General features: G+C 52.7%; 1 protein-coding gene across 1 annotated transcript; it reads left to right on the forward strand.

Moving 5' to 3' along the window:
- Positions 1-1,242: 1,242 nt before the first annotated feature.
- On the forward strand, positions 1,243-17,865 carry LOC127031751 (basement membrane-specific heparan sulfate proteoglycan core protein-like). Its single transcript, XM_050918798.1, has 9 exons — positions 1,243-1,460; positions 1,582-1,614; positions 2,503-2,802; positions 4,708-5,022; positions 6,097-6,399; positions 8,856-9,176; positions 9,885-10,205; positions 12,434-12,538; positions 17,392-17,865. The coding sequence occupies exons 1-9, from the start codon at positions 1,310-1,312 to the stop codon at positions 17,487-17,489; spliced, it is 1,947 nt and encodes a 648-aa protein (XP_050774755.1). The 5' UTR covers positions 1,243-1,309; the 3' UTR covers positions 17,490-17,865.
- The last annotated feature ends 3,578 nt before the right edge of the window (positions 17,866-21,443 follow it).

Here is a 21,443-nt window from a genome sequence, read left to right on the forward strand (position 1 = left end):
TCCCTTTTTTAAAGATGGGCACAACATTAGCCTTTTTCCAGTCATTCGGGAGCTCTCCCAATTGCCATGAGTTTTCAGAGATAATGGCCAATGGCTCTGAAATCCCATCAGTCAACTCCTTTAGCACCCTGGGATGCAGTGCATCCAGCCCCATGGACTTGTGCTCGTCCAGCTTTTCTAAATAGCTGGAACCAGATAAATACAAATTGGAAATAAGGCACTGCTTAGGGAGATCAGCCATTAGAACACACTTCCAAGGGAAGAGGTCAATTCTCCATCTTCTGATGTCTTCTGATCTGAATCAGATCATTACTGGTAAGGGGCCCAGGTGCTGCAGAGATGGAAATGGCACATTTTCCTGCTCTATCTCTGGGAGATATTATTGTGTGTAGTCCCATGGTGGGAGGGGTAATCACAGCTCACCCAGGAACTAAGAACTGGTTGTAACAACTCCAGAGACATATCCCCTGCCCCTCCCCTGCCCAGGAGATGCTCCCAAATATTGGTTCAAACTGGATTCTCCCAAGATAAGCCTACGAAGAAAGGACAGTGGGTAAATAGCCTGGTTTTCAACAGGCTCAGGGTGTAGTTGGTTCTGCTCCAGCTAATGGAGAGGAGCTCCAGCCCGTGGAGGGCCCCAGTCCAGATCCCAGCAGAGAGGCCAAGCCAAGGATCTGAGGGCTGGAAAGACTGATGCCAGCCAGAGTCAGGGTGGGGATGGGTGGGTTGGTCTCCAGTGAGCCTATTAGCATGTCTGGAGGTTCTTTTGTTGCTTTGATATGTTTCCCCAGTAGTGCTTCCCCCTCAGGACTCAGTGGGCTTGGTTAGAAAGTGCTGTGTGGTCACTGGAAACCACAAGCAATTGTGTTGTTTATAGACTCTGAGGGGAAGGCAAAGCAAACCGGTATAGACAGAGGGACTCGCTGGAGAGGTCCCAGCGAAGGCAGGAGACTGCAGCCAGGAAAATCCCCACACAGGAGGGTGAGAGATGTGCATCTCCACCCAAGAGAGGTGACAGCTGAGGAGCTGGGAGCCTAGAGCAGGGACCCTTGCTGGATCACAGAGCGGGAAATAGAAGCGCAGGAGCTCTGAACTGAGAGGGGGCAGCAGGAAAAGGTGTGTGGATGGTCCACAGAACAAGGGCCAGTGGCATCTGTGGCCATGGAGGCGAATAGTTGGGCTGTGGAGGGGAAGAGCCTGAGACTGTGGTCACATCAGATTTCCTGTGGTGAGTGGCAGCCCGTAACTTCTCAGAAATCATGGGATGAAGAGAGGGAGGGTTGGCCAAGGATGAGCAACGCAACGTGTCATGAGATTGTCCATCTCATGGGACGGACAAAGCAGAAGGGTCAGTTACCCTTCTGGAGGGAGACCCGGCTGGTGCCTGAGCTCAGAACCCAGCTCCCAGCCCCACAGGGACCAGTTCAGCATGGTGCTAACTCTCCTTCTGCCTGTGCTGGGTGAGTGACGTCCCTTTCTGTCTCTGTCTGTCTTCTCCTGTTACCCACCTCCCCCATTCTCCCCAGCATCCCATCTCTTGTGTACTTGGAGGTCTCATCAACTCTTCTCTCTCTCTTTCAGCCTCTCTCCTTCCCCGGCCGGTGTTCCCTGCAGGTAATGCTGAGATGCCACTGCTGGGGGTGGGAATGTCTTCTGAGTTGGGGTAGGGTATTTCCCTGCATTGAAGCTGTAGGAAGTAGAAGTGCAGGTAGGGGGTATCTGAGTCTGGAGGTCTCCGACTCCCTCTTTGCTCCTTATGCCCAGCCAGCCCCAGTTCATTCCGACCTAACACTGTGCCCATCCCAGAGCAGGTGAGATGAGTTGGGTGGGTCTCAGGTCCCAGCAGAGAGGACCCGGCCAGGCTACAAAAGACGACTGCCCCTCTGCAGGAGAAGGGAGTTGTGTACATGGGTTGAAAGGAACTCAGTGCTAATGATGATAAGCTCAGTTCTGAGAACAGCTGAGCCAGCACCTTTCCCTGGTGGATGAAACAGCACATTGCTAATGCTTCCGCTTAGAGAGGAAATGGCCTGACCCACATCTGTCTGCAGTTCCCAACTCCTCTTTCTCTTGTACCCCCTTCACGTCATGGGGTAACCTTGAAGGAAGCCAATGGGGGAATGGCCCCCCTCCACCTTCCCAAGGGGGAAAGACTGTGCAGTGTTCACCCCAGCCCTGTCACACGCAGGGAAGCTGCCCCTTCTCACAGTGAGGGGCCCAGGCTCTGGGCAGACTCAGGAAGGTCACAGTCAAGTCACCATCTTGAGATTTCCTCCTTCACCATGAGTGCTGGGAGCCGAGTCTTTTTAACCAATGCCAAGATTCTGCTTGAATCCCATGACTCCAAAAGCCAAAGCCCTAAGGGAAGGGCTGAGAAACCGGAACCTCCAGCTGATCCTTCCCATGTTGGAGGGGTGGATGCAGGGCAAATGTGAGGGTTTCTATTTGCGGCTGGGTCTGTGTTGGTTTTGAGTTGGTGCTAATGGAACCTTGGTTCCGCAGCTAAACACCCAGCTCCAGCCTTCTCCGTGCATCCCCAGAAGGCTGAATACCTGCTCGGAGACACCGTGGGCCTCACATGCTCTGCTCCCCCTGCGAGGGATCAGGTGTCGATATTCCAATACTACAGCAGCATGGGATGGGCTGTTTCAGCCAGGGTGTCCTCCGGGCGGGAACACACCTACAACCTCAACATCACGGAGCCACGGAGTGCGGGTTTGTACAGCTGTAACTATTACACAAGCCAGTCTGGTCGTTTCGTCCCGTCCTATGAAAGCAACCGTATCAACATCAGAGTCAAAGGTGAGATAGGTCTATCCATCCATCCCCAACCATCCCCCTATCTATCTATCCATCCATCCCCAACCACCCCCCTATCTATCTATCCATCCATCCCCAACCACCCCCCATCTATCTACAGTAACTCCTCTTAATGTTGTTTCATTGTTATGTTGCTGATCTATTAGAGAATTTAAAGTTGCACACTGCTCCCTTATAACCCTGTTTGGCAGCCGCCTGTTTTGTCCACTGCTTGCAGGAACAGCAGCCGTTGGAGCTGATCTGGGCTTGGAACCAGGGTGGGTCGGCAGCCCCCCTAAGTTCCCTGTGCAGCAGCCCCCTAATAGGCTATCAATTGCCAGCAGTTCAGGTGTCCCTTCCCCCACTCCTCTATGCTGCTCCTGCCCCTCTGCCTTGGAGCTGCTCCCGGGAGCCTCTTGCTTGCTGGGAGTGGGGTGGGGTGAGAGGGGTGCTGATGTCAGGGTGTCCTGTTTCGATGTCCCCCCCAAAAAAAACACACCCACTACCCGGCACTTTGGAAAGTGGAGGGACTGGTGCGCTCCAGTGGGATAGCCCGGGTTCATCATCACGTTCAGTTTCCACCGGGAATGTTTGCAGCCACTGCCATGTGTCTATTGTGTCTCCTCCCTCCATCCCTGCTGCCTTGTAGAGGGTGAGGCTACATTAACAACAATGTGTTAGCCCTTGAGAGCTCAGCCAAGTGCTAGTTCATCATTTAGCAGCAAGGCATTCCCTGGGAAATATCCCACCCTCTGACTCCACCACCTCAACCAAGCTTCACAATCAGCATTGCTGTGTACAGTATTCAATTGTTTGTTACTCTGTGTGCGTGTGTATATAATGTCTTTTGTCTGGTGAAAGAAAATTCCTTGGAACCTAACCTACCCCCCACCTATTTACATTAATTCTTATGGGGAAATTGGATTTGCTAAACATCATTTCACTTAAAGTAGCATTTTTCAGGAACATAATTACAATGTTTATCTATCTATCTATCCATCCATCCCCATACTCTTCCTCTCCCTACTTCTCTCCATACACCCCCTCTATCTATCTCTGTACACCACAATGTAGCTATTTAAATATCAAGTGACCCCCCCCCTTCTCCATTAGGGACTCTCATCATTCCAGTTGTTGTGAAAGCTTTTACACACACACACACACACACACACACCCCTTTTGAAAGTCAATGACTGTCAAAGTGATGCTGTTATGGAGGAGGGTCTGACTGTCAGGAGCAGGTAATCTATGCCATGGTTTATCTGCCATGGTTATTTCCCAGCCATTCACTCCCAAATCATGGCCACCCAACATGGCTGTCCGACTGGTAACTGTATGGCTGCCCAATAGCAGGCAAACATGCCCATCCAAGATGGCGCTCACATTCAGCAAAATGGCCAGTCAACATGGCCAGTCAACTGGCAACAACTTTTCTGCCCAACATGGCACCCCAAATACTAACATGCCAATCCAAAATGGCTGCTCACATTTGACAAAATAAACATGGCCGCCCAACTGGCAACAACATGGCCATCCAACTTGCCACCCAACTACTAAAATGGCCTCCCATCATGGCTGTTCAACTGCCAACAACATGGCAATCCAACATTCCTACCCAACTGAAAAGAGCCTGATTGCTCTAAGGTAGCTGCCAACATGGCCACCAGTCTGGTTGCCCAAAGAAAACCAAGACCCACATGGTTCTAGGAGTATAGCTGTCCAACACGGTAACCCAGTGGTTAGCAACACCCCAAGGTAGTTTTTTGGGAAGGAATTCCCAATTCCATCTCCAACAACTTGTCCAAAGTCCTGGAGGAAGGGAAGATGCAACCGTTCCATTCTTCGAACCACATTTCCTCTTTCCTCCATCTCCTGCCCTGGCTGACCGCCTTTTCCTGCCCCCTTCAGACCCTCCTCCAGAGCCAACGCTGAGTGTGGATCCCCCATCTGGCGTGGTGAGCGAAGGGCAACCCCTACTCATCACCTGCACAGCCCCTGGGAACGCCAGACAGCTGAGGTTTCACTTCTACCAGTATGGAGCCGAGATCGTCCCTGGGGACGTTGGGTCTGAGCCAAGGACCAGCTCTGTGGCAGTCTCTGTGCTCAGCATCCTGCAGGTTGACACCAACAACACTGGGGAATACACCTGCCGGTATGAGGAGAAAGAGAGCGGGAGATGGATCCTGTCCACCAGGAGCCAGGCTGTGACTGTTACCTTGAAAGGTGAGGCTGCCCTGGAGAATAAAATCCACCCCTACATACAATCACCACTTCCTACAGCATGGGGGCACACACACAGACACACACACACACACGACCAACCAACAATTCAGTAATTCAACAAAGCATTCGGCTCTCAAACACTGCCACTCAGCATGGCTACCCCTTCCCCACCCCCACCCTCTGCTGCCCCCTAGTGCCCATTATACAGTACAGCCGCCCCTCCCCCTCCCCCACCCTCTGCTGCCCCCTAGTGCCCATTATACAGTACAGCCGCCCCTTCCCCACCCCCACCCTCTGCTGCCCCCTAGTGCCCATTATACAGTACAGCCGCCCCTTCCCCACCCCCACCCTCTGCTGCCCCCTAGTGCCCATTATACAGTACAGCCGCCCCTTCCCCACCCCCACCCTCTGCTGCCCCCTAGTGCCCATTATACAGTACAGCCGCCCCTTCCCCACCCCACCCTCTGCTGCCCCCTAGTGCCCATTATACAGTACAGCCGCCCCTCCCCCACCCCACCCTCTGCTGCCCCCTAGTGCCCATTATACAGTACAGCCGCCCCTCCCCCTCCCCCACCCTCTGCTGCCCCCTAGTGCCCATTATACAGTACAGCCGCCCCTTCCCCACCCCCACCCTCTGCTGCCCCCTAGTGCCCATTATACAGTACAGCCGCCCCTCCCCCACCCCAACCCTCTGCTACCCCCTAGTGCCCATTATACAGTACAGCCGCCCCTTCCCCACACCCACCCTCTGCTGCCCCCTACTGCCCATTATACAGTACAGCCGCCCCTCCCCCACCCCAACCCTCTGCTGCCCCCTAGTGCCCATTATACAGTACAGCCGCCCCTTCCCCACACCCACCCTCTGCTGCCCCCTAGTGCCCATTATACAGTATAGCTGCCCCTTCCCCGCCCCCACCCTCTGCTGCCCCCTAGTGCCCATTATGCAGTACAGCCGCCCCTTCCCCGCCCCCACCCTCTGCTGCCCCCTAGTGCCCATTATACAGTATAGCCTCTGCTTTTCACACTCAGCACTGTGGTTTCCCTGCTAATCTCTCCCTTTTGCTGCTCCCTCAGATCCTCCTCCTCGACCAGTGCTGACTGTGGATCCCCCTTCAGGAGGGGTGAACGAAGGGTTCCCCCTGCTCATCACCTGCACAGCCCCTGGGGATGCCGGCGAATGGAGGTTTCACTTCTACAAAGACGGAGCAAAGATTATCCCCAAGGAGTCCAACATCAGCTCTAGGAATGTCTCTGTGTTCAGCATCCCACAGGCTGGTCCCGGCAGTGCCGGGGAATTCACCTGCGGGTACGAGGAGAACGTGAATGGGAGGTGGGTCCCATCCCCCAGAAGCTTGCCTGTGAACGTCACCATGAAAGGTGAGTGTCAGGGTCCCCCCCCGAACCCTGGGGTACAGAAGTGGGGACCCACATGAAAGACCCCCTAAGTTTATATTCTACCATCTTAGATTAAAAACTTCCCCGAGGCATGAATTCCTTTCCTTCTCCTTGAACGGTATTGCTGGTACCACCAAGTGATTTGTACAAAAACTCAGGGAAGGGTCACTTTGAGTCGCTATCCCCCCAAAATATCCCCCACACCCCTTCACCCCTTTTCCTGGGGAGGCTTGAGAATAAGATACCAACTAATTGCTTTAGCAATGTGAATACAGACCCGTCCCTTATTTTCAGGACACTAAAATCAATAATGACAGATTTCAGAGTAGCAGCCGTGTAAGTCTGTATCCACAAAAAGAACAGGAGTCCTTGTGGTCCAGTGAGGTGGGCCGTAGCCCACGAAAGCTTGTGCTCAAATAAATGTGTTAGTCTCTAAGGTGCCACAAGTACTCCTGCTCTCTCTGTAAAATCAACAAGATTCTTAAAAGAAGAAATGTATTATAAAGAAAAAAGTAAAAGAATCACAGCTGCAAAATCAGGATGGAAGGTAACTTTACAGGGTAATAAAAGGATTTAAGACAAAGAGGACTCCCTTCTGGACTCAGCTTCACAGTTACAAAAACATGAATGAAGCTACCTCTTTAGCATAGGGAAATTTCAGAATCCAAACAAAAGATAACATAATACATGTTCTTGCCTTACTTACAATTTTTGTAATTTTAGATGGACCATTTCAGGTCTGTTTTCAGGAGATTTTGTACCTGCCTGGTCTCTCTCTCCATCCAGTGAGGGAACAACCAAGAGAGCCACAAACAACTCCTCTTCCCCCAGATTTAAAAGTATCTTCTTTCCTCATTGGTCCTTCAGGACAGGTGCCATCTAGGTTATTTGAGCTTCTTAACCTGTTACAGGTAAAGTGATTCAGTACAGCTGCCCAGAAAGGATTTTATGCTATGCTTATCTCTATGTTTATGACAGTGAGGATGCCCTAAAGTCTCAAATTCAATGCAAGATAGATTCAGTGCTTCCTGAAATAGGGGACAGTGGGCACAAATGGGCACCTGTGCACACACTCAGCTGTCTTTTGAAGGAGAATGATTTGTGGCAAATTGCCAGCACTATTATGATGGGTTTTGCATTTTCTCTTCTTTGTGTGGGGGGGTTCAGGGCACCATTTCATGCCCCTGAATTGGAATATTAACTGCCCCACTAGTGTCCTGGAGGAGGGGAGTGGAGAGAGAGGGACCTGGGCCCACCCTCTACTCCAGGTCCCAGCCCAGGGGCCCGGAGGATAGCAGTAAACCACTTGAACTGACGGTTCCTTCCTCTGGGCTACTTCCCTCTCCTGCCCTTCAGCTTGTGGGGGCTTCCTGCCCTCCCTCTGAACAGGCCAGGTGCCCCTTTACCTAGGGTCTTGGACTTCTTAGCCCACCACAGCACTTCTCCAAACTGTCCTCTGCTTCCCTTCAAACTGTTCTCTGCCCCAACACCAATCCTCTCTGCTCCAACTCCTCCAAACTGTTCTCTGCTCCGACACCAATCCTCTCCGCTACAACTCCTCCGAACTGTTCTCTGCTCCGACACCAATCCTCTCCGCTCCGACTCCTCCGAACTGTTCTCTGCTCCGACACCAATCCTCTCCGCTACAACTCCTCCAAACTGTCCTCTGCTTCAACACCAATCCTCTCCGCTCCAACTCCTTCGAACTGTTCTCTGCTCCAACACCAATCCTCTCTACTCCAACTCCCACCCTGTCTGATTGGAGCAGGGGTTTTTATCACGTGACTGACTGCAGGTGCTCTAATTGGCATCAGGTGCTCTAGTTAATCTATAGCAAACTTTCTTCCCCTAACAGGGAATAAGGCTCCCTTCTAACTCTCTCCTGCTGCTCTCTGGCCATTCTGTATCACAGACTGTTGACGTGATGGAGAGTTGTAATAAATGCCCCCCCTCAAACTCAAGTGCCATTCCTTATGCTGCCCCGTAGAGCTGCCCACAGATTCAGTTACTCCTAGTGCCCATTACACAGTATAGCTGTCGTGTCCCCACCCCCACCCTGTGCTGCCTCCTAGTGCCCATTATACAGTATAGCCGCTCCTTCCCCACCCCCACACTGTGCTGCCCCCTAGTGCCCATTATAAAGTATAGCAGCCCCTTCCCCACCCCCACCCTGTGCTGCCCCCAGTGCCCATTATACAATACAGCCGCCCCTTCCCCACCCCCACCCTGTGCTGCCCCCAGTGCCCATTATACAATACAGCCGCCCCTTCCCCACCCCCACCCTGTGCTGCCCCCTAGTGCTCATTTTACAGTACTTCCGCCCCTTCCCTGCCCCACCCTCTGCTGCCCCCTAGTGCCCATTATACAGTATAGCAGATTTTTACCAGTTTCCCCAGTCTGGATCTTCTGCTGACCCATCCTCTTTGCCCTCCCTTCAGATCCCCTTCCCTTGCCTGTGCTGAGCATGGATCCTCCATCTGGAGTGGTGAGCAAAGGGGTCCCCTTAGTCATCAACTGCACGACCCCCGGAGATGCCAGAGAGTGGAGGTTTCACTTCTACAAGGATGGGGCCGAGTTTATCCCTGGGGACATGGGGTCTGAGATCAGCACCACAGAGCCCAGCACTGACTCTATGATGCTCACTTTCCCACGGGCTGGTCCTGAGAGCACGGGGGAATTCACCTGCAGTTACGAGGAAAACGTGAGCGGGAGGTGGATCTCGTCCCCCAGGAGTCGGGCTGTGAACGTCACCATGAAGGGTGAGGCTGCCCCCAAACCTCCAAATGCCCTCAAAGATATACTGCGTAGTCCTGCGGTGGGGACAACAGGGACACTCACACACCTGGCTGTCTTCTGAAGGAAAATGGTTGTGGACATGATGCAGCTGTATAATGAATGGCTGCCTAAGTCAGCTTCCATTCCTTATGCTGCCCTGGTGCCTAAGTATAGTGACCCCTTCCCCACCCCACTCTCTGCTCCCCCTAGTGCCCGTTATACAGTACAGCGACCCCTTCCCCACCCCCAGCCTGTGCTGCCCCCTAGGACCCATTATACAGTACAGCCACCCCACCGCACCCCCACCCTGTGCTGCCCCCTAGTGCCCATTATACAGTACAGCCGCCCCTTCCCCACCCCCACCCTCTGCTGCCCCCTAGTGCCTATTATACAGTACAGCCGCCCCCTCCCCACCCCCACCCTCTGCTGCCCCCTAGTGCCCTTTATACAGTACAGCTGCCCCTTCCCCTCCCCCACCCTCTGCTGCCCCTAATACCCATTATACAGTACAGCCGCCCCTTCCCCACCCCCACCCTCTGCTGCCCCCTAGTGCTCATTTTACAGTACTTCCGCCCCTCCCCCGCCCCCCACCCTCTGCTGCCCCCTAGTGCCCATTATACAGTATAGCAGATTTTTACCAGTTTCCCCAGTCTGGATCTTCTGCTGACCCATCCTCTTTGCCCTCCCTTCAGATCCCCTTCCCTTGCCTGTGCTGAGCATGGATCCTCCATCTGGAGTGGTGAGCAAAGGGGTCCCCTTAGTCATCAACTGCACGACCCCCGGAGATGCCAGAGAGTGGAGGTTTCACTTCTACAAGGATGGGGCCGAGTTTATCCCTGGGGACATGGGGTCTGAGATCAGCACCACAGAGCCCAGCACTGACTCTATGATACTCACTTTCCCACGGGCTGGTCCTGAGAGCACGGGGGAATTCACCTGCAGTTACGAGGAAAACGTGAGCGGGAGGTGGATCTCGTCCCCCAGGAGTCGGGCTGTGAACGTCACCATGAAGGGTGAGGCTGCCCCCAAACCTCCAAATGCCCTCAAAGATATACTGCGTAGTCCTGCGGTGGGGACAACAGGGACACTCACACACCTGGCTGTCTTCTGAAGGAAAATGGTTGTGGACATGATGCAGCTGTATAATGAATGGCTGCCTAAGTCAGCTTCCATTCCTTATGCTGCCCTGGTGCCTAAGTATAGTGACCCCTTCCCCACCCCACTCTCTGCTTCCCCTAGTGCCCATTACACAGTATAGCGACCCCTTCCCCACCCCACTCTCTGCTCCCCCTAGTGCCCGTTATACAGTATAGCGACCCCTTCCCCACCCCACTCTCTACTCCCCCTAGTGCCCATTATACAGTACAGCGACCCCTTCCCCACCCCACTCTCTGCTCCCCCTAGTGTCCATTATACAGTATAGCGACCCCTTCCCCACCCCACTCTCTGCTCCCTCTAGTGCCCATTATACAGTATAGCGACCCCTTCCCCACCCCACTCTCTCCTGCCCCCAGTGCCCATTATACAGTATAGCGACCCCTTCCCCACCCCACTCTCTGCTCCTCCTAGTGCCCATTATACAGTATAGCGACCCCTTCCCCACCCCACTCTCTGCTCCCCCTAGTGCCCATTATACAGTATAGCGACCCCTTCCCCACCCCACTCTCTGCTTCCCCTAGTGCCCATTATACAGTATAGCGACCCCTTCCCCACCCCACTCTCTACTCCCCCTAGTGCCCATTATACAGTATAGCGACCCCTTCCCCACCCCACTCTCTGCTTCCCCTAGTGCCCATTATACAGTATAGCGACCCCTTCCCCACCCCCAGCCTGTGCTTCCCCCTAGGACCCATTATAAAGTACAGCCACCCCACCACACCCCCACCCTGTGCTGCCCCCTAGTGCCCATTATACAGTACAGCCGCCCCTTCCCCACCCCACTCTCTACTCCCCCTAGTGCCCATTATACAGTAGAGCGACCCCTTCCCCACCCCCAGCCTGTGCTGCCCCCTAGGACCCATTATACAGTACAGCCACCCCACCGCACCCCCACCCTGTGCTGCCCCCTAGTGCCCATTATACAGTACAGCCGCCCCTTCCCCACCCCCACCCTCTGCTGCCCCCTAGTGCCCATTATACAGTACAGCCGCCCCTTCCCCACCCCCACCCTCTGCTGCCCCCTAGTGCCCATTATACAGTACAGCCGCCCCTTCCCCGCCCCCACCCTCTGCTGCCCCCTAGTGCCCATTATACAGTACAGCCGCCCCTTCCCCACTCCCACCCTCTGCTGCCCCTAGTGCCCATTATACAGTACAGCCGCCCCTTCCCCACCCCCACCCTCTGCTGCCCCCTAGTGCCCATTATACAGTACAGCCGCCCCTTCCCGCCCCACCCTCTGCTGCCCCCTAGTGCCCATTATACAGTACAGCCGCCCCTTTCCCACCTCCACCCTCTGCTGCCCCCTAGTGCCCATTATACAGTACAGCCACCCCTTCCCCGCCCCACCCTCTGCTGCCCTCTAGTGCCCATTATACAGTACAGCCGCCCCTTCCCCACCCCCACCCTCTGCTGCCCCCTAGTGCCCATTATACAGTACAGCCGCCCCTCCCCCACCCACACCCTCTGCTGCCCCCTAGTGCCCATTATACAGTACAGCCGCCCCTTCCCCACCCCCACCCTGTGCTGCCCCCTAGTGCCCATTATACAGTACAGCCGCCCCTTCCATCCCACCCTCTGCTGCCCCCTAGTGCCCATTATACAGTATAGCCGCCCCTTCCCCCCCATCTTCTGCTGGCCCTAGTGCCCATTATGCAGCATAGATACGAGGAGAATGTGATTGGGAAGTGGATCCCATCCCCCAGGAGCTGGCCTGTGAACATCACCATGAAGGGTGATGCCCCGAAATGCCCCTTACAAGCCCCTCAAAATAAAGCCATCTCCAGGTCATACCAGCAGCCCCCTGCTACCTTGAAGGAGAGACCTCAGCTGCAAACTTTAAAGGGACAATAGGAAGACCCATGCCCCTCATTGCAGTAATCCCGATTGACCCACAGGTGGCAGCCTTTCACCATGGCTGATACCAAAAGCAACTGGCAGGCAGATAATCTTCCCTTAAAGTGTAGGGCACCCATAGTTTCCTGCCCTGGCTGGGGTATAGTGGAGGTAACAGATCCCTATTGACTGTTCTCCTGTCCCTACATTTCCTGGTTATTAACAGCTCCTCTTTTTCTCCTTCTCTTAGCTATCGAGTCTCTGCCCATCCCCCTGGTGGCTGGGTGCGCTGGTGCTGCCGTGGGTCTGCTTCTGCTGCTGCTTCTCATCTGTCTCTGCAGGAGGATGAAGAAAGGTGTGTGGGGAGGGAAAGAGGGGGATGGGGACTGGGACTCAGGCATCCAGGATGACAGAATAGGGCGCTCACCCTCATGGGGCACCGCAGCTCTCAGTCCCTGTCAGGGAGAGACTGAGATGGGGAATGAGACCCAGGCATCCAGGATGACCATTCAGTTCTCCAAATCCTAGAGGATTCTGGAGCACTCTCTCCCCTCCCCTCCCACCTCCAAGATTAATTTGGGTTCACAACTGGAAATAACTTTGAGTAATTGGCTAGAGCAGGACTGCTTTGCACAGGATTGTCACAGACTCTAACCCAGACAGCAAAGTTCATTGTCTGACCGCAAGAGAGACAGGCAACACCAGCAAGGTCCGATCAAAAACTCTTTATTGACAAGTGCACGCATCAATAGAGAGCAGCTCATCTCCAGAGAGAACCAGCCTGCTCTTTACATCTTAGTATAAGCCTATATAGACAGTTCCGTCACGTCATAAATTATTCACTGGAGCAACCCACCCCCTTCTTCTAACAACTAGAAACTAGACACCTTTAATATACATGCATGCCTAAAGTTAGAAATGTAGGGGAGTTAAAAACAAACAAAAAACAAAACCAGGGAGTGAAAACAAGGAGGCTGGGAAACTAGGGCTCTTATCAGTTCTTCGAAGGAGCTGCCCGAACACAGCACATCTGGTACTATGCCAGGAATGCAGCTTCTCTCTTATCTCACTTTTTCCCAGTGCTTGTGAGACATGCTGCTGCTTCTCAGTGTTTTCCACTCAGGAATTACCCACAAACCTCTGCTAGCCTGACTTTGGTCAGGTTGGCATACCTGGTTTTGTCTGCTATATCTTTATTCAGGCCTAACAGGATCATGGGTGATTTAGTAATACAGGACTTCAGTGCAAAGGACGGTGGGTAATTTGGAGTAAAGGACTCTGGGGAGTTTACAGGAGGGAGACTCTGCTGCAATGGATCATGGGTAATTGGGTAGTTACAAGATGCAAAGAACTGTGGTTTCAGGGATGAGATGCCAGTATGGAGATGGGACCCAGGCATCTGGGATGACCGTGCACACAGCTCACCCACAGGGAGCCCTGCAGCTCCCAGCCCCCAAGTTGCGGGGAGAGATGGGGGGAATGGTAGGCATTCAAGCAATACTGCCAGGAGATCACATGACTGGGGCTGAAATGCAGCCAACTCTGGGGTGGAGTAGCTGGGCCGACAGGTGCACTGAGATGTCTCCTGGCAATCGCTCGCTCAAGGCTGAGATGCAGCCATCTCTAGGGTGGAACACAGCAGCTTGCAATCAGCTGTGCAGATTTGTGGAAGGGCAAAAGCAGATGCTATATCTCATGGAAGCAGCTGGGGTGGAGGAATTTAGGACAACAGAATCAGGTCTGCAGATCTAGAGATATACCTGAGTTTATGGCCGTGTCTTGGGCAAACTACATAGAGTGGGGTACGAGGGGAAGGAGGGAGTGTTATTGGGAACCATCTTGTTCAGTGTTTGTGCAGTGCCTAGCACATTGGGGTTCTTCACCATGAGGTGTTTCTCCTAGGTGCTAAAACAATAATAATTAAGAGGGGATGGGACTTATCCATAGACAGCAGCTGTGGTACCTCTACCTCCCTCCCACTCTGTAGCTGGGGCATTAGGACAGGGAGTGACTACAAGGGAAGAGAGCCCAGAGATGGGGTCCCCTGGGGGTAACCCGGACTGTGCGACTGCTGAGCCCTCTGTCCCACCAGCCTGGGGTATCTCTCCGTGATGTTCCCCTCTGGTGTTATCTGGATCAGTGCTCTGCTAGGTCTCTCCAATCCTGGACTCTGGGAGCCAGCCTTACCTTGCTCTGCTGTGAGACCCCCCCCCCACAGCCTCTGGCATGTCGGCTGCTCCTTGGATTGTGCGACCAAATGACACTAGCCAATATCTCCAGTCCCAGACACAACCCTAGGAACCTCCGTCTTGCAATGTCCAGTTATGCCCGCTGGGCCCTGCAAGTTTATATAAGTTTGTCAATTTAACAAAGAAATTGACATGTACCAGGCTTGTTATCCAGGGGGAGTCTCTGAAACGCTTCAAACCAAACACACTGCTTCAGATAGAATAAACAAACAGATTTATTAACCATAAAGGTAGATTTTAAGTGATTATAAGTCAATGCATAACAAGTCTAATTTGGTCAAATGAAATAAAAGCAAAATGCATCCTAAACCGATCTTAACACTTTTAGTGTCCTTACAAACTTAGTGCTCTCACCACAGGCTGGCTGGTTGCCCTTCAGCCAGGCTCTCCTCTTTGATCAGCACTTCAGTCGCTGAGTGGTGATGTCTGTAGATGTAGGTGGAAGAGAGAGGAAGAGCCTGGCAAATGTCTCTCCCTTTTATCATGTGCTTTCTTCCCTCTTTGCTTTGTCCCCCCCCCCCCGCTCAGAGTCAAGTGAGCATTATCTCATCGCAGTCCTGAACTGACCAAAGGAAGGGGGGTGACTCACTCAAGAGTCCAACAGATCTTTTGCTCTTGCCTAGGCCAGCGTCCTTTGTTCCTGTGAGGCTAGGCTGGGTTTGTCCCATACATGCCCTGATGAGGTGTGAACTGCCCCCTGCTCTTAGAGAGCTTTTGTCTTGGCTTTCTTTAAGCCATGATGGCACATTTTCAGCCTCATAACTATATACATGAAATTATAACCTGTAACATTACTATAACGTTACTGTAACAACAGTTACTAGACCATCACTATAACAACCATGCTCATCGTGAGCCTTCCGAAGACACCCAACATAAGAAACTTGGCACTGGATACCACACAATCATTTTACCAAGATGAACATGGGGGTGCAGGGTGTTCCCATGAGGTACCGAATGTCGCGCTCTCTCACACTCTGATGCTGTTGTCAAGCCACAGACCTCTGATAGGCGCTACACTTACACAGCCATCCACAGGCAGAGACATGCCCAACTGAGGTAGATGAATGATCTCCCAGGCATTCATGAAATATCAAAAGGGAGGCTCCAGCCAATTCCCCCCAGCTCCCCAACCTTGCACCCCAGAACTGCACCATCTTTCACTGGTCAGAAGCCTGGCCAGGGTAAGCTCATTACCTAGTTCACCACTTCGTCAACAGAAGTGGACATGCACCAGCCTTTGTAACCCGAGCTGAGATTCCCCAAGCACTTCAACCAAAACACGCTGTTTTAGGTAAAATGTAGAACAGATGATTAACGACAGAAAGACACATTTGAAGTGATTATAGGGAGCAAGTGCAGAGAACAAAGTTGGTTCCTTAAGAAATAAAAATAAATTCACAGTCTAAGTTCTACAAACTAAACAGGATTTGAATCAAGCAGTGTCTCCCCCGAGAGATGATACAAGCAGGTTACAGATCCTCAGTACACAGGCTAGGACTCTTCTCCAGCCTGGGACCTCCTCCTCCCAGTTCAAAGTCTTTGTCCTCCAAACGTGTTGCCAGGTGTTGAGTTGTGGGGGGAGTGAGGCCAAGTGATGATGTCACTTCCCCTCTTTTATACTTTCTTGCTAAGATCTTTGCTGTGCAATGGGGATCAGGTGGTCCCCATTGGTCAAGCAGTCTCCGTTGTATACAGTCTATGGATAGTGGATTCTTTCCTTGATGGGTATTGATGAGCCATTAATGCTCCCTGGCTACCCCACTGTTGTACCTGAAAGGCTGCTTGTGGGTGTTCCCAACCTCACAACATATTTCACTAACATATACAGCAATACTTCATAACTTCCCATACAATGACAGTGTACGCAATCCAATAGGATATTAATGTTCAGCAGATGAAGACTTTAAAATGATAACTCACAAGGCATGTTTTGTACCAAACATATCATAATTGTATGAGAGTGGTGAATATGGGGGTTCCACGGTGCTACTTTGAGGTACAGAGCATCACCCCATCCCCCTTACTTCACTGCAGGAGTTTTAGTCACTGATTCATGCGGAGGCAGTGGGCCCAAGATCCTCCTTAGGTTTTGCCCATACAGCTCCCAAGTGTTGCTAAGCATTGTCATGTTCCCCCACGTGAGCGCTTGTAAAGTTCTGTGTATCTTTTAACCCTTTGTGGATCAGTTTGGTCATTTCAGACGTTAGCCAGTGTGCCTCCTCTGGGATGCTAGAAAGCATCTCTTTATATCTGTTCAGTATTGATAACCCTTCTGCTTTTCCAACTGGTGTTAACTCAATGCAGATATTAATGTTTTCTAGAGTGTAGGTAACTTGGCATTTAGCCAGCAATGCCATGAGATAGTGTGCCTCAGTTTCCCCTTCCATGCAGTAGACCAGGTTTATTATGGTTTCTTTGCTGTGACACACACCTTACTGAGCCCCTGCCCTGCTCCCTGAAGCACAATGCCACCTTGGGGCGTTGGGCTCAGCACTGACCACCTCCTGGTGTGGTGAGCCCTGCCTGACTCCCTGCAGCACAGCGCCCACTAGCACAGCACTGCCGCATTGCTTAGCACTGTCTATCAGGGGAGAGCCTCCCTGCACTGCTCCCTGCATCACAGCACCCCCTAGTGTCCTGCTGGTGCATTGCAGTCAGTGCTGATTAAGTTGCAAGAATGGCCCTTACTGAGCCGCCGCTCCCTGCAGCACAGCACCCCCAGTGACCCATGGGGGTATTGCAGAAAGCACTCTTTCCCAGGAGAGTGTGCCCCCATTGAGCTACCCACAATGCCCCTTCCTGGCTTCCTTGCTTTGCTATCCCTTGTTGGTTTCCCTTCTAAGTGCACCCCACCCTTTCCCCTTCTGAGCCAGAGTCTTAACGTGGAACAGAAACACACTATGAAATGCCCCAGGTATGGTAGCGAAGTGACTGATTTTGCTCTTCTCATTGGTAGGTTCCAAGTGGGAGTGGAGAAGGAGAGCCCAGAACGATGGTTCCATCAGCAGTTACTCACCTATGCCTCTGGCAATGATCAACCCAGACACTCTTTAACCTCCAGGGAAAATCACACCCCCCTCAGCTCCTTGCCTCCATGTCCCCCGCAACATCATAGGACCAATGAAGATCTGTGAAGCTTACCACACTCACTGTGCATATCCTCCCAAGGTCTCCTTCACGCCGGTGAGCACACACAAGGTCTCCAGCCGAAAACATCCCTGGCAAAACGAGATGTGATGGTGTCTCTTTGCCTGCTGCAGAGAGACTGGGACAGTTTGAAAGGAAGGAAGAAGTTTCTACTCTCCTAACTTCTCAGCAAATCTCCTCTTTACGAGGAACATTCAAACTGATGTAAATCTCTGTAAATTTCCTGTCTCCTGTTGGCATTAAACCCCCCTTTAACCTCCTATGGTCTTTCTGCTCCCCCTCTCCCAATTCTATAAAATGAGACATGTCAGGCTGGAAGGGACCTGGAGACGTCATGAAGTCCAGCCCCGTGCACTGAGGTAGAACTATGTAGACCATCTCCGACAGGTGTTTGTCCCACCTGGTCTCCAAAACTTCCAGTGATGGGGCTTCCACAACCTCCCTTGGAAGCCGATTACAGAGCTTAACTACGCTTACAGTTAGAAACTTTTTCCTAATATCTAACCTCAATCTCTCTTGCTGCAGATGCTTGTCTAACTTCAGTGGAAATGGGGAACAATTGATCCCTGTCTTCTTTGTAACTGCCCTTCACATATTGGAAGACTGTTCTCAGGTCCCCTTAGTCTTCTTTTCTCAAGATGAAAAAAGCCCTTTTTTTAAAAAAAAAAACCTTTCCTCATGGGTCAGGTTTTCAAAACCTTTGATCATTTTTGTTGCTCTTCTTTGGGCTCTCTTGAATTTGTTCACATCTTTCCTAAAATCTCAGAATTGGACACAGTTCTCCAGCTGACGTCTCACCAATGCTGAGTAGAGTAGGAGAATGACCTTCCATGTGTTACATACAAGACTCCTGTTAATACACCCCAGAATGATATTTGCCTTTTTCACAGCTGCATCGCGTTGGGGACTTATCTGCAATTTGTGATCCACCCTAACCCCGGATCCCCCTCAGCAGTACGACCCTCCTAGCTAGTTAGGCCCCAGTTTGCAGCCAGGGCCGGCTCTAAGTTTTTTGCCGCCCCAAGCAAAAAAAAAGAGCGCCGCCCCACTGTAACACCCCTCACCACCACCGCGCCATGCAAACCCCCAAACCCCGAGTGTCACGCCATGCTGCCAAAGCCCCTGCCCCCCTTAGCGCCACGCTGCCGAAACCCCTGCCCCCCTTAGCACCGCGCCACCAAAACCCCCGAGCGCGGCATTGCCAAAACCCTTGCTCCCCCGAGCCCCACGCTGCCTGGAGCCCCTACCCCCCAAGCGCCACGCCGCCCTAGCCCCCGCCCCCCGAGTGCCGCACCGCTCGAAGCCCTGCCCCCGAGCGCCACACCGACGAAGCCCCTGCCCTCTGAACGCCGCACCACCCGAAGCCCCGGCCCCTCCGAGCGCCACGCTGCCTGAAGCCCCCGCCCCCCAAGCCCCCGCCCCCCAAGCACCACGCCGCCCAAGCCCCCGCCCCCCCGAGCGCCACACCGCCCAAGCCCCCGCCCCCCTGAGCACCGCACCGCCCGAAGCCCCGCCCCCCCCGAGTGCCGGGCTGCCCAAGCCCCCGCCCCCTTAGCACCGCACCGCCCGAAGCCCTGCCCCCCCGAGTGCCGGGCTGCCCAAGCCCCCGCCCCCTTAGCACCGCACCACCTGAAGCCCCGGCCCCCTCCAGCGCCGCGCTGCCTGAAACCCCCGCCCCCCAAGCACCATGCCGCCCAAGCCCCCTCCCCCCCGAGCGCCACACCGCCCAAGCCCCCGCCCCCTGAGCGCCGCCCAGCCAAAACAAACACAAACAAACAAAACCCTCCAGCACCACCTCGCCGGACCAAACAAACAAACAAAAAAACCCTAGCACCGCCCCGCCCCAAGGTGCCGCCCCAAGCATGTGCTTGGTCGGCTGGTGCCTGGAGCCGGCCCTGTTTGCTGCCGTGCCTTTGATTTTCCCTTCCTAAGTAAAATTATTTGCACTTCAAGTATCAGGGGGTAGCCGTGTTAGTCTGTATCCACAAAAACAGTGAGGAGGCCGGTGGCACCTCCTCATTGTCTTTGCACTTGTCTCTATTTAATTTCATCCTGTTGATTTCAGGTCAATTCCCCCAACTTGTCAAGGTCATTTTGAATTCTAACCCTGCCCTCCAATGTGCTTGCAACCCTTCCCAGCTTGGTGTCCTCCACAGAGTTTATAAGCCTATTCTCCACTCTCCATTCTCCAAGTCATGCATGAAAATATTGACTAGTACCAGACCACGACTGAGCCCTGTGGGACACCATTAAGTTCGCCCTCTCGCTTTAATGGCAAACCATTGCTAACTACTCTTTGAGGATGGTCTTTCAGCCAGTTGTGCACTCAGCTTATAATAATTTCACCTAGATCACGTTTCCCTAGTTTGCTTATGAGAATGTCGTGTGGGACTGTCGAACACCTGACCAAAATCAAGATACATCATGTCTACTGCTTCCCCTCCATCCACAAAGCCAGTAACCCTGCCAAAGAAGGAAATGAGGAATGATTTGGCATGATTTGTTCTTGAGAAATCCATGCTGGCTCTTCTTATAATCTTCTTATCCTCTAGGTGCTCACGATTGATTGTTTAATAATTTGTTCCAGTATCTTTCCAGGTATCAAAGTTAGACTTACTTGTTTATAATAATCAAGGTCTTCCTTCTTTCCCTTTTTAAAGATAGCTACCATGTTTGTCCTTCTCCAGCTATCTGGAATATCACCCATGCTCCATGACTTCTCTAAGATAATCGCTGACCATTCTGAGATTGTTTCAGCTAATTCCTTAAGTACCCTAGGATGATTTCATCAGGTGCTGCCAACTTGGATACATCTAATGTCTCTAAATATTCTTTAACATGTTCTTTCTCTATTTCCTTTGCTCTGGTTATTTCTTCCCCGCTGCAGTGTGTGTCATTGGCCCTGTACTGCTGACCCAGAAGGGAGATTTTGCTTAGAAGTCCTGTCCCTGCTGAGCTGGGCTGTGGCCGGTTGTGTGCACCCATCACTATCCCCACTATCAAGGAAAAGTCACCTTGCCCTGAATTTATGAGGCTGCGGGCTCAGAGAGCAGCAGCCTCCAATGAGCTGAATTCAGTTCCTCTGGGTATCAGGACTCCTGGGTTCTCACCCCAACTCTGGGCATGGCATGGGGAGACTCCTAGGTTCCCCTCCCAGTTCCAAGAAGGGGCATGATTCCTATCAGTTGGGAAGACATGAAACCAACATTTTCAAAGGTGACTTGTGGGTCCTTGGGATCTGGCAAGGCCTCGAACCTCTGAGGGCAGCTTCCCAGCTAGTCAGACAGAATCTCTAGGCACTCTTGAAATTCCTGGCCTCTGGTCTTTACCATGAGATTACTAGCAACTACCACCCCCAAGCCCACAGCCCGTTGCTGCCCATAAGAGCCTCAATCCAAGGCTGAGAGGGCCAAAGGGATACAGACACCCAATAAACATCCTCGTTCATGGGTATTCAAACCCCTTAGGCCTCAGCGTAAACAGGCAAGTTTGAGCTGCTTAGAAACTCAGGGAGAAAAATTTCAATGCAAATGGGGGAAAATAATTTATTTTCTTATATGTTGGCCACCGCGGACATCTGACTTCCAGTGGAGACTGTATAAAGGCTGGCGCATCGCCCACCTTGACTGCACTGTGCCTCAGTTTCCCCACACAGCTGGAGAAGGCTCTTTGGTTAGATAACACCGCGTTCAGCTGAGCTGGCCCAGGGCCGTGCTGCTTTTGCAAGATGCTGAAGTGGGGGAAATGCAGGGAGGAGGCCTTGGTCTGTGGTCAGCAACTGCTGTCACATTTCCCAAGAGCCCGGCATGTGACCATCACTAGGATGCGGAGGAAGCAGAGGCTGGGTGTCACGTCCACGCC

The sequence above is a fragment of the Gopherus flavomarginatus genome, chromosome 11, assembly GCF_025201925.1.
Source record: "Gopherus flavomarginatus isolate rGopFla2 chromosome 11, rGopFla2.mat.asm, whole genome shotgun sequence".
Taxonomy (NCBI): Eukaryota; Metazoa; Chordata; order Testudines; family Testudinidae; genus Gopherus; species Gopherus flavomarginatus.